The 13,339-nt window shown below is 35.4% G+C and overlaps 1 protein-coding gene across 14 annotated transcripts in view; it reads left to right on the top strand.

Moving 5' to 3' along the window:
* NAALADL2 (N-acetylated alpha-linked acidic dipeptidase like 2) overlaps positions 1-12,140 on the top strand; it is a 433,689-nt gene extending 421,549 nt beyond the window's left edge. For all 14 annotated transcript variants that reach the window (XM_084529574.1, XM_084529579.1, XM_084529568.1 and 11 more), the window contains one exon: positions 4,123-12,140. In XM_084529574.1, coding sequence (XP_084385700.1) covers positions 4,123-4,321 — 199 coding nt within the window. In that variant the 3' untranslated portion in view covers positions 4,322-12,140. The remainder of the gene's footprint in view (positions 1-4,122) is intronic.
* The last annotated feature ends 1,199 nt before the right edge of the window (positions 12,141-13,339 follow it).

The following is a 13,339-nucleotide window of genomic DNA, read 5'->3' as shown; positions in this document are numbered from 1 at the left end:
CCATAGCATTTATCTGTAAATGATTTTAATGTGATTCCATTGAGACAACCTGAACTCATTTCTTATGGGACCATATACAGGCTGCTATGTCCTAATGATTTAATAATTACTTTTCTTTCCAAAATTTCATACTGTATCTCTTAGATAGTAGGCTATGTGTAAGTACCTGAATAATTCTGCTTATATCTTGTACATCACCTACATGTAAACTTTTCTTGTAAGCTAAAACATCCTTTTTCATGGCAAGAATAATGTAGAAACTAGTTTTATCTGTACTGGTCTGTAGTTCTAATGTAATCTTCAAAATATTTTGAGTTGTGTTAGTCACTGTATTATTTAATTTACTATTATTTAGTTTTAGTTAAACTATTATTTAGTTTTCTCATTCAAGAATTTTTCAAATGCGTTTTGGTTTAGTGAGGGTGGCATCACATCCCTATTTCTGATACTATAACTGTAACATTTAACTGTAGTTGGCATTAGTTTGATGAATAATTAATGTTTATGTTCCTCGGCAGGCAAAGGGCTCATAAAAGTTATAAATGAGGTCCTATTAGAATCTATTTCATAAGTTTCTTTGCCTTATATTTCATAAGTTCCTTTGCTTTAGTTTATTGAGGTTCATTCTTTTGTGTGGAGACTCTTTCAGCAGTAGTGCCTGAAGTTATTTGCTAGGTTTTCTAGTTCAGTGTTATGCTTTCCAGGTCACTGTGATGTGTCATTGAAACAAGACCATTAAGATGAGTGATTTGTGTTGCAATTTCATTAGTGGGATCAGTACTATACTACACATCTCTGTTTTCTCATTTTGTATGGGTCAAGTTGACTGCATGCATTATATTTGTAGGATCAAAATAGTTAAAGACAAAGGTAGATACTTAAGCAGTTAGGCCAGAAGCTGGAATCATTGTTTTAGAGGTGTACAAAACAATTTGTATTAAGGAATTGTTTAAGTCTTAAGTATTAAGGAATTTTTTAAGTCATTGAATTTCACAGTATAAATTAAAGAGTCTTAGGATCATTATGCACATCATGGTCACATGGCAATATCTTGTGCCAAAGCAATGGCTGTTTTTTATTTTTCGGTCCATGTGTAGTTTTTAATGAAAACACTTTTTTGACTTGTAAAGGCATGGAAGTAATAAACTGGACTAGCTTTGTGTTTTTATTTATTTATTTATTTATTATTTATTATTTAGCTTGCACTGAGATAAGTAAAATTGTATAAATTGATTCTCATGAACATGCATAGAGAAATCATTTTACGCAACAAAAAGGGTGTTATGGCATGCCAAGCAAAGATAAGTAATTTGAAAATAAAAGATCCTAGTAAGAATCCCTAGCAGAAAATCTGAAAAAAAACAGGTACTGTATAATGGTATTATTATTTTAAAGTATTTGCATACATTAAAATAAAAAATAGGTTCTGTCATACAATGCAATCAGCTATGCCTAAATCGTATTACTATTGCAAAAGTTAAGACATTCTGTTAAATTATGATAGCTAAGTGCTCATCTCTTTTATACATCAAACTGCTCAGTTTTTCTCATTAGACACCGATTTGTACTGTAGTCAGGTGGGGTGGGCAGGGAATATTTATCTTTTACAGTAGATCACCTGCCATTGCCATTGGAATCACAGCAGTAGAATTAAACTCTTCTATCATCCTTTACTCTTGAGATAGACCTTTTTTTTTTTTTTTTTTTTTTTTTTTCCTTTGTGCCTTATTTACAGCACTTTGGAAGATGGGATAGGAAAAGATCAGTTTCTATTCACATCACTTATTTTCTTGGGAGTCCCTAAATGTTCCTGTCTTCAGATCATCCTCTCTTTAGAATGATTCCTAGCAGTCTAAATTAGTGTTGTTCTGCTGGTGGGTTATTGGCCTATTACATTCTTATTTGTTGACATTACCCACCAGTAAAGAAACAGAGGAATCCTAATATAGATCATATTGCCAGTGTTGTAGGCATTTGGAGCAGAACCCTTGCCCAAACTCTCCCAGACACCAGCTACCAGATAGGACTGTCGCATACCTCCTGAAAGTAGAAAAGTAATGTGATTATCTCTAGTATTGCCCCTGCTGTTCAAGGGCTTCGAGGGGTTGTGAACAGGCTTCTGTCTCTCTGTGAACTGTGGGTACAGTAGAGGAGAGTTCTTCAGAAGCCTGCTTCTCCTCGTACTGATCTCAGCAGGAGTCCCTGATTGATTTCAGAGGGAGCAAAATCAATCCCTGCTTTGAAAGCTACAGTATTTCCCACAGCACAGCCTATCCTTAAAAACCAACCAACCAAGATTTTTTTCTGGTTCTCAACATACACAGTTTTCATTTACTATATCACAAAGAAGCTTTAGGGACAATCCATAATATAACTTTAGTCAACTTTGAGTGTAAGTTGCATCACATTCTGAAGGACAAGTACTATCAGCTCAGAACTGAGGAAGCCGGGAGATGTCCTCCTCTGGCTGCTCCAGTGCAGGCTGAAGTTTTTTCCACATCTCCTTGTTACTGCCCTCTTGATGGAGACCTCTGTCCATGCTGTGCTGTTCCTGTTCCTAACCTGTTCCTAATCTGTTTCATGCTAAATGATCGAGGTCAGTGATGACCTGCTACTTAAACTATGTAAGCTCTCCTTCTACTGCAATGTTGGAAACAAACTGTTGCCCCCTTATATTTAGGATTGTGTATTGCATTGTAGAACACTTGAAATGGATAGATGCATCACTATCAGGGGATAAAAAGCTTACAATTCATATTGCATGGTGTTAATGTTTTGTTCCTAGTCTTAGATATATATTCAATACAGAAAGATAAAAAATTAAAGACTGAAAAATTGTGTTATGAGGGTAGGAATTACTTCATATCTTTGTAAAAAACAAAACACCTTTTCAAACTGAAAATCATGGCAGAAGATTGTAGATGTTCTGTGATGTTATTTATTGTGCTTCTTCATCACCATTCCCCCTGACAGACTAGCAATTAGATGACTGTTGTAGTAATAAGATACACTTTTGTGCTCATCTGTCTTGTAGGTACTTGGCAGTTTTATTACTAATTGGAGTTGCCACTGGGCCTGTCCTGTCATGCAGTTAGGTTACTAATGGATTGTCTGAGTTGTTCTGCTCACTTGCTGGTTTCATTCAGTGAAACAGCTTCCCCACTGCCCTCAACTCTTGCATTGTGTTTAAGGATAAGGTGTTGCACAAGATCACTTGTAGCATTCCTGCTTCAAGTTTCACTCACTTCTGTTTATAATCAAAGGAGCCCCTGGGTGGAGATTTGATATTTACATGCTCTTCTAATTAGGATAATGATTACACCTGCTTTTAGATAATATTTACAGCCTGCTTCAAAAGGTCTCAATGAAATCAATAGCTAGCTTTGAATAATGAGCCTTCAGCACCTCATACATGTACAGATAACATGTCCAAGGATTCAGACATTGCCTTTGCATGGATTTTGATACATGCCATTAAAAAACTGTTGCAGTTATTATTATAGAAAAACACTGATTTTATTTCATAAGGCTTTAGCTGTGCATTCCATTTATTTCCTTCCTCAAGTACATGATATTAAAGATGGGTTACTCTTGTTCTGATGCCACAAAGGATTATTGATGAAATAAAGGTGCCGCTGAAGGCAGTGAGAGTTTTACCATTGACTTCAGTAGCTAGAATTTCACCTCTGAAGTGTGAAATAAATAACAGGAGCAGATAGCAGGGAAAAAAAAATAATCCATGCCTACAGTCCACAATAATAACCAAACTTTTCTTTAGAGGGGAATACACAGAGTCCAGCTGAGACATAAGAAACTTCACAATGGGTGTGATGAGCTTATGTTCATGATTTTGATGAAATTTTCAAAGACCAAAAAGGAATTTGAATTTTCTTTGACAGACTTTTGTGAATGTTTCAATGTATTTACACATAGATCAATGGAAAAATCCAGTTTACAAAGCCACAATAAATATGCAGTTGTCTTTCAGTCTGCCATGGGTCAGCTCTACTGTGCATAATATGTATCATCTATAAGATGTGTCTGGTACTTGCAAAGATTCTTGATGATTTTGGAAGATTGTTTTGAGTAAAAAGTTTACCATTCTCCATTGTTCTCTTTTAGAAATATTCTTTACAGACTAGATGAAAGGACAAACCAGTTTTCAGTACTGCTAGAGGCACTGGAGCACTACAAACTACATCAGTCAAATGAGACCATTCAAGCAGCCTTGTCAGAGGTGCTGAACAGCATCAGTTCAGCTCAGGTTTACTTCAAAGCAGGACTTGATGTGTTTGAGACTACCTTAGCTGGAAAGAAATGAGAGAATTCTCTGCATTCTAAGACGTTTGTTTACAACTCGCTAAACAAAAGTTCGACTCGGACCAGAATTTCTCTGAGGATGAAACCTTTCTCAACTTTTCTTTCAGTTGGCGCTAAAATGTACTGCAATGTGTGTTTTTATAAATATAAAACAGTCTTTTGCACTGTTCACAGTATATCTCAAATATCTGTTTCTGAATGTATAAAACAATGGGAGGGACTAACACTTAATGATTTTTGGAAGGACATCTGCTGTATTTTTATATGTAAAATATATTTTTATGACTAAGAGCTCAATCTTGCGAAGTACCAAGCACATCCTGCAATACACTGAAGACCTGGTTCTGAGACACCCCAGATGTATATCCAGGTGAGCTTTCCATGCCTACTCTGTCAGAAAAATATGACTTAAATATACTCTTGTGTTCCTTAACTTCCTCAGCAAACTCATTTTCCTTACTCCTTTCAGAATTAGTTGAAGGATATGGCATTTTCTGGGGTATGCAGTGCTGAAGTTAATCTGGAAATGCTCAAAACACCCTTATCAGTGCAATCTAACATCTTTATTCCTGTGGAACAATAAATACCTCAATTCTGAGAATACAGATAAATGCTGATTATCATATTTCTGTCTGAAACAAAATTGTTTTCTCTACTAATTATTGGAGAATTTCTGTGATGATTACAAGTGGTTTGAAATGTTTGCGTCAGTAGTTAAAAGTGCAAAAAACTTTGAATCTTTATGTTAAGTAAAAGAACTGCCTAGTCTAATTAAGCTACAGGCCTTGTAAGCTTATATGTTACTGAAAGAAGCCACTTCAAAGTCTCCCTGAATTTTCAGGGAGAAGTACGTAAAAATAAAAGCTTGAAGTTCTGGAAACATTTCTGAGATTCCACCACTTGGCGACACCACTCACTATTCCAGGGTGGACCATTCCAGCTGTAGTGCCCAATTTGTTCACTACCTACCACAGAACCAGCCGTTCACCTCTGAAGACAAATCGATGAAGCATACTGCAGGGCTAGTTTGCATTGGTGGAAGCCCTGTCCAGAGGCTGTAATCACACCATTACAGCATTGACTTGAAGTAATCTCTGAATGAAAGGATCACGAGGTTCAGTGTCCTAAACCTCTAAGGGGATCATATACACACTTGAGAATTGCGTCTTAATAATATGAATACTTAAAATTTTTAAACCCAATTGGGTTTAGAGTTTTACAATCCCAGATGCTTCTGGGATTAGAGCTTAAAAAATAATTTTATATAGATTCTTAGAATTAAAATGTAATTTATTTGATAGAAACAATAAATTTATTGTTACCAAATTTGCCATGGAAACATTGCAGAAACATTTCAGGTATCTATGAATGTAAAGAAATGCCTTCAGGAAAATTTCAATTTCAAAGTGCGTAGTTTGGTGAAAGGGTGAAAGCTTATGGAATAGCTTTCGAATTTAGAATTTGTAATGTATATGTTCACATAGCGAGAAATTAGAGTTTTTGGATCTGTGTTTCTGTTTTCCCAAAGACATTGGCAAATGGGCCTCTATTAGCAGTGGCCTAGGACAGGGTACATACAGCTATGTTGTTGCTACATTTCTTTACAAGTTTTTATCATAACATGCGCAAAAGCATCCCTGTTCTGACAGTGGGGCTATGCAATTGTACAGCCACAACTGAAGTGAGAATATGTTCAGTAACAACTGAGACAGACATAATTATCTCCTCATCTTACCTGGCATCCGTTAAGAAAGAGCATATGATTATTCCCTTTCTAATCCTGGTACCAAGTCTGTATACTTCAAAGAGAGTTTGACTTCTGAAGAGTAACATTTTTTTTTGATAATCCAATGCTTTTCTATCCCCTTGTTTCCATAATTTTTATTATAGTAATACTTAAATGGTTGGAATATCCACATTTGAGTTTTATGTTTCTTTTGTGATAGTATTTAGGAATGTAATACGCGCACTACATGTGAATTGTCTTCTCTAATAGGAATTACTCTCCTAACAGTAAGTTTAGTAACGTTTTCTTTAGCATGCTGACTCACAGTGGAGTCAACGTTTATGGTTTTCAATGATATAGGCTTAGGTGCCATTAAGAGACCAAAACCTGAGATGAACACTTCCTTTAATTCTGCCAGGTGAATTTAATAACTATTTCCTGTCCAGCAAACCTTCCCCTAATGTAGCCCAAAGCGTACTCATGCAAAATCAGGGAAATCAGTTGGGAAGAGTATCTCTCATGTATGATTTCTCAACCGTGTAATTCCTCACTAAAACATTTATCTTGTTTTCTCACTAATGTCCTTCTATAGCACCTTTAAAAACAGCAGACTTCAAAGTACTCCACCACAAAAGGTATTGCTACTATATCGCTACCTGTAAATTCTAGAGACAATCATATATTCTTGTTGTAGAGATGAATCAAATGAGCTCTTTAGGGACAAAAATGCATTGATTTCAATGCCATCTCACACTTGTACATCTCTAGGTTTTTATTTCAAATGTTCAAATCCTATGTATATAAGTGAGTGCCCAGTGATAATACTTGCACCATTATAGGTTTGGAAAAGGCGGTTTTGAGCCACATCCTTCCATTGATTTTTAAATCCTACCCATTGACTTCAAAGAATTTATATCAAGTTAAGATCCTAAATACTTGGATTAGTTCTAACAGAATTTTTTAGCTGTGGAACAACAGCTAAGGGAAGGCATTAGTAAATCATAGTAGCTTACCCAGACTGAATTCATTCCTGTATTGTTTTGAAATGAATAGAGAGCCCTTAAAGGCTGCAATATGTTTGCAAATTGCCTGACTGATAGTAAAAATCTGTTACCTTTACAGAAGCATCAACTGCCAGAGACAGTATAACAAATGTATTGATTACTAAGTAATCTAGAGTCATACTCTCAGTGACCAGAAAATCCTTGCAGCTTGCAATATTTGTATGTTGAGATGGTTGATAATAAAAAGCTAATAAGATTTTATTAGTGCGTATTTTAGAGAGTACATAAAGAAGCTAAAGTATAATCAACTCAGATGAATAATAAGTACATGGGAGCTGGATTTTGAGTACTAACCTTAAAAAAGGCAGTGAATTGTTTTTATCATCCAAGAAAAACAAGGCTCTCTTGATATACAGTATATGTGCAAATATGCAAACACACAAATATGCAAATGTCTTGTATCTTCAAAACACTGCAGAAATATTAATTTACTTGCAGTGAGATGATACATCTGCACAAACACTGATGTAAATAATAACTACATGAGAAAATTAGCATTTATTTTGCACTGCTTCACTTACCTTTTAAAAAGTATTTCAGTCTAGATGTGTGAAAGAAGGCATCACTGATGACCTAAGTTCCTGAAGCAGTAGGTAGGGAAAGGCAATATTTCTCAGGTATCACAGAAGGTACCTCTGGAGGCCATCTAATCCTTGCTCAAACAGGATCACCTTGGGCTGTATTCCTGGAAGGGGATACATCCAGATGACTTTTAAATATCTTCAAGGATGGAGATTACACAGCATCTCTGGACAGTGGCTTCCAGTGCTTGGTCACACCCATAGTTTAAGAATAAATAAATAAATAAATTCTTCCATACATATAGTTTCTCCAAATTGCTCCCTATATTTTTAACTGTTAAATTATTAGTAGTTTTAATTACATACATTCAAAGGATAACCATCATTTCATTCAGTGAAAACTCTTGGCCAAGGTCTCCAGAATTCCAGGGTGAATATGCTGGAAAGTTTGTATATAGAAACTTGTACTGCTCACCAAGAGGTTTATTTTTAAGTTGTAGAGACTAATGCCTTTATCTTTTAAGGTTGTTACAGTGCCTGGTTCACAACCATAAGTTTTTGGTATACATTACAAGACTCACTGAGAACAAAAGATGAGATAGAAAATGCAGGAAGGAAAAATCAGCTTATGGGCAGCTATATGCTATAGTAATTGTATTTCTGGCTTTAAAACTAATAAATACTATAAGCATAGTTATATGCATATGCATTTTCAAGAGAATAGTTAAGATGTTCCTCAAAAGTTTTCTGTGGTGAACTGTTATTTGTGTTACCCAGAAATGGGTACCTTTGACACAACACATTGTAGACACTATCCATAGCCTAGCGTGGAAGATGTTCATTCTCTTTAGCGCTCTCCTGCATTTTATTAAGTCTGAGAAAGGTGAGAACAGAAGCAAAACTTGGCCACTGTATCACAGTGATTAAAGATGGCAAGGACTCAAGCCATATGCACAAAAATGTACTTGAATGTGAACACTTGAACCAAGGAAGTGCCTAAGAATAATGAAGGCTCATTTAGGAAGCAGATAGGTAGCATATGATTTAAGAGTATCTGAATTGGACTGTACATTTTCTAAAACTATGGTGCAATCAGACCTAACATTATTTTCCCTAATTTTAATCCCATTGCTCCTGGTTGTATGTAGTATTGCTCTTACACACTCAACATAACTGGAGAATACGTACAAGTGTACAAGTGTAGATTTAGGTCCCCTCAATCATACTGAGTCAGTCTGTTTCTTTTGATTTTACCATAACTGCTTATCAGGGTGCTATACTACATGAGTAAGGTCAGCAGAATTTGGCTACCGTTTGTGGAATTTCCCAAAAAATGTTATATCAGAATATTGTTTATTTATGTTTAGTCTATTCTCTTTAATCTTCTAATATATATTATTACAATCAAGAGTACATTTTTTTCAAAAAATGGGCAGGAATCTCTTGGTCAATGCTAAGTATACACAGGCAGTATGCGCATGTACAAGTGATGTATTATAATTTAGTATTAACTGAAGAGTTGCTATAAATGTTGGCGTGGATTAATGCACACATTCTCTTATGAGCTTCACAAATTGGAACTGATACAAGGGCTTAATTTAAGAAATGCAATCAGAGTGTAGGTGAGGAACAACATTTGCTACATAAATGCAGTATATGCTTACTCGTCTGCCTAATCCATTGGGTTAAAAAGATTATGGTTTTGTTTAAACTACTTTGATTTGTTTTCTAACAAGCCTTTGAAAATGAAGTCTTGGTCTTTAGTTTTCTTTTAAATTCGTGCTATCTTTAATGTTTATGGAAAGCTTACCATGTGTTAAGACAATGTAAGGTCTTCCTGTCTGATCATTCTTGGATTTTTTGGTAGAATTAGAGGTTGTATTTCAAAGCATAGTCCTTGAAAGAAGGTCACTTACTGAGCTGTTAATATATATGATACAATATGCTTGGGTGCTTGCCGTTGCCATGCAGTGGTATAGGTATGCAGTATGATGCTTTCAGGCACTTAAGAGGACAAATATGTTTTTATGATAGTATTGCAACGACCTACTAATTTTTCCCTATTTGAAACTGTTCCAGTTGCAGCAAACTGGTAGTACAGCAATGTAACACTGAGTTCTCTTAGCACCTGCAACAAAATCTTTCTACAGGTGGAATGTCAGGGTGTCCTCTGAGCTGTCAGTGTGCTTCCACAGTTTTCAGTTAGTGTCCCTTGTAGCCCCAGTCAGCTGTTTAGTACTGCAGGCCTGATACTGGTCTGAATGACACCCAGGTAGGACAGATAAGTCTGACTGAGGCATTGGTTTGCTACTGAAACCATGTCCTTAAAAAGTTAAATATAATATTTTGCAAGTACTTCCCAGACTTTGGGTGTTTTCAGTCTTTGTACTGAAGGTTCTGAAGAAGTATACTAGAACACTGTTGTTTTTTTCATGTAGTCTCATTTTCTGTTCTCGACAGCTGAAACATCTTGTAGTCTATGAATCCACTAGAGGAGAAATAAGGAGATGCTTAATATTTCATACTTAGAGCAGATAAGATAAATACAAATTCTCTTTGTTTTCCATTTGCAGTTTATGCAAGTCGGTATGCAACATACTCTTATCACACACATTATGATTTGGTATTCTGAGACAAATGGAAAATGAATATAATTCTATATCCAGAGAAAGTATAATGAATTCAGGGAATGCTTCACAGTCAAGTGTTTCAACCATTTGCCAAAAAAAAGCATGAGTGAAGATATTTGGAACAGATACTCTTGGGATTTTAGTACAGGTCTGGAAAATAATGTTCTTCTGCCTAAGGCCAGATTTTAGCATTGTGTTCATACCTAGCTGCATGGTAATGTGTTGTGTGTCAGCATCGCTGAACCTTTGAGGATTAAGGCTCAAATGCTGTTATCAGTGATCATGTTAGTCTCAGTATGAACTATTATTTTTATGTCACATAACACCTTACAGATTTTAACTAATCAGATGGAATATGCAAATATTTCTGCCTTTTGTATGCAAGGGAGCAACTGTCAAGTTGTGTTATCTTTGTGAAGCTTTGACACAGAGTGTGAGACGCCTGCATGATGACTCCTCCGTTCTGTCTACATTGAAGTTTTCGTGTAGTAAAATCAAGGTACCACAACTGATAGCTAGTCAATTCTGAATATTAAGTAACTAGTTTTTTCAACCATGCAGTAATATAAACTTGATGCAGTGATTCCGGGAAACCAATAAATATCATGTTGTGTGGAAATGTGCAATGAACGGTTGATTTTTATAATGCATTATAGAAAGTTGAGTCTGAATACAACAGCATATTTGCAAAATTAGTTTACGTTGTATGAACTGTACTTCTATAACATACTGTAATGAAAAGGTAACATTGACTATTAATGTAAGGAGATTCTATGTACTTTGATTAAAAAGTACACTTATCTGTGCTACGAATATGATATTTGCGGTCTGTGACAGTGTTTGTACAGAGGGCACCGTGGACTGGAATTCAATAATAGACAATTTGTGAAAGTGGTTGTGAAGTAGACATTTTTTTTCCATTGTTATATTTTTGCTAGAAATCAAACTGGAATATGAAGATATGTATGATGTACATTGCACTGAATGATTTGAAATTATATTCATTTGCTTTTTTTTTATTGTTTTTACTTTCTTTTTTTATTTGTTTCTGCCAGTAAGCTCTAACATATGCCTCTCAAGCTGCTGATTCAGTAACATAGATCCCAATGCATTAAAGAATAATAAAAATTGGGAAGAAGGAGAAAAGTAAGAAAAATACAGCTAGCCAGAACCTCAGAAACTGGGATCCAATAATTTACTTACAGGTAAAATTTGAATCATACTTATTTTAGATGCTGGTAGATAGATAGATAGCCCAGACATTCAGATAATTGGCCTTTCAGGTAGGTGCCTTTGTATGTTTTTTGGGAATCAAGATTTTCAGAGGTACATATTTGGGATCAATCTTGAAGTATACGATCTGAGACTCCTACAATAAATAAATAATAAATAAATAAATCTATTGAACAGCCTGAATTCTATCTGAAGAAAGAGACCACTCAGTTTATGATTAAGTAATTATCTCATGAAAATATGAAATCCATGTTTTGTTTATTATATATAAATAACTTGAAGGTTTTTCTCTACTCATGAAGCACTTGAGAGGTGTAATGAAATATTTTCATTGTAAACAAATGTGTATTTCCAAATTTTATTTCCATTTTGTGTATTTTTGTTTGTTTGCCTTTTTTTTTTTTTCCTGAAACTGCTTTCATGTTCACCAGATTAAAAGTAAAATTAAAAGTGATACATTCATAATGTTTTAATAATGGCTAGAACATTAGTTTGGTACGTTAGCTCCATACAAACTGCAGCTCTTGACTAGAATATCTCATGGAATGTTAAGGACTAATTTGTGAAACATATTCATTCAGAATATGTTTTCTTTAAGCCATGTAAACATGTGCCATGAAAATAAAAGCCAGCTGTATATCAACCATTTTATGCAAGTATCTGATTTTGAATTCCTGCTGATAGATCTGTACAACTCCATATCACTGAAAAACGTCATTGAAGCCAAACGCTCTTTGCCTAGGTATGAAAATCTTCTGTGGCTCTGCCCATGAGATTGGACCATTATTTTCTTTCACAGAGTTTTTTCTGAACAATAACGTTTTATATATATGTGTGTGTGTGTATATATATATATATATATATATAAACATTTGACATACTATTAACAGTTTCAAGTAGTCAGGCTTGGTATTGAACAGATTTGTCTGAGAGAATGGGAATATGAAAAAAAAAAATCACTGTTTTCTTTTCAGATTTTAATAGCATCTTTTGCTCCTGTGTTCCTTATCAAATAGTAGCATAGAGATCCATGTAGGAATGAAGTCTACATGTAATTATGAAGGCATTTTTATTTTATATGAAGTGTAGATATTGTAACCATGCAACTGAATTGAAGAATGATTTGACACTATCACAATGAAGTGTTTTTGTACTATGCTTGTGAGCAGGATGGGAGCAGAAACAAATTCTGGCCAGTGGATCCATAACTGCCTGATGGGGCCACTGGTGGGTTGCAAGTCCTAAGAGTGACAAAAGTGGGCTCTGGAAAAGCCAGGTCCTGGTAAGAAGATTTCATTGCAGCCAAAAACATGGAGTGGAGATGTGACGCTTGCCCAAATAACTCTGATGACAGTTTAACCAGCTCTGAATCTGTTCAGAATTTGCACTAGACCAGGAAGAGCAGACCAGCCTCACACTGATTGGTTTAGTTTGGGAAGGGCAAGGTATGAGATTGGTAAAACTACTTCCTAGACTAACACTAGAAACAGTAGCAAATCCTGTCTTTGAAAGAGAAGCACAGGCTCTTGGGAGCTAGCTTCTATATTCCATCAGCAGAGAATACAAAAGGGACTCAGTGGCTCTGGGAGCGGAGTCAATTTTGAGACACTTGGTAACAACTGCATCAGACAAGAATGGGAGTGGATAGTCCAAGGACTTGGTAAAATAAGCAAGATCTAAATGTCTGAGTTTAAAAAGTCTTAAAGCCCATGTTTAGGCAAGTATACAAAGGTATCAAAGCAAAGATTTCTTGCAGTAAAGTGACCTTGAACAGTCCATTGACATTATTTCTAACAAACTTCAGTCTCTTATAGTCTTCTCCTCTCAGCTGAAGAGGCTCTGGGC

This window comes from Aythya ferina, assembly GCF_964211825.1.
Source record: "Aythya ferina genome assembly, chromosome: 9".
Taxonomy (NCBI): domain Eukaryota; kingdom Metazoa; phylum Chordata; class Aves; order Anseriformes; family Anatidae; genus Aythya; species Aythya ferina.
Note: the sequence above shows the minus strand (reverse complement) of the source record. Positions and strands in the feature narration are given on the sequence as shown.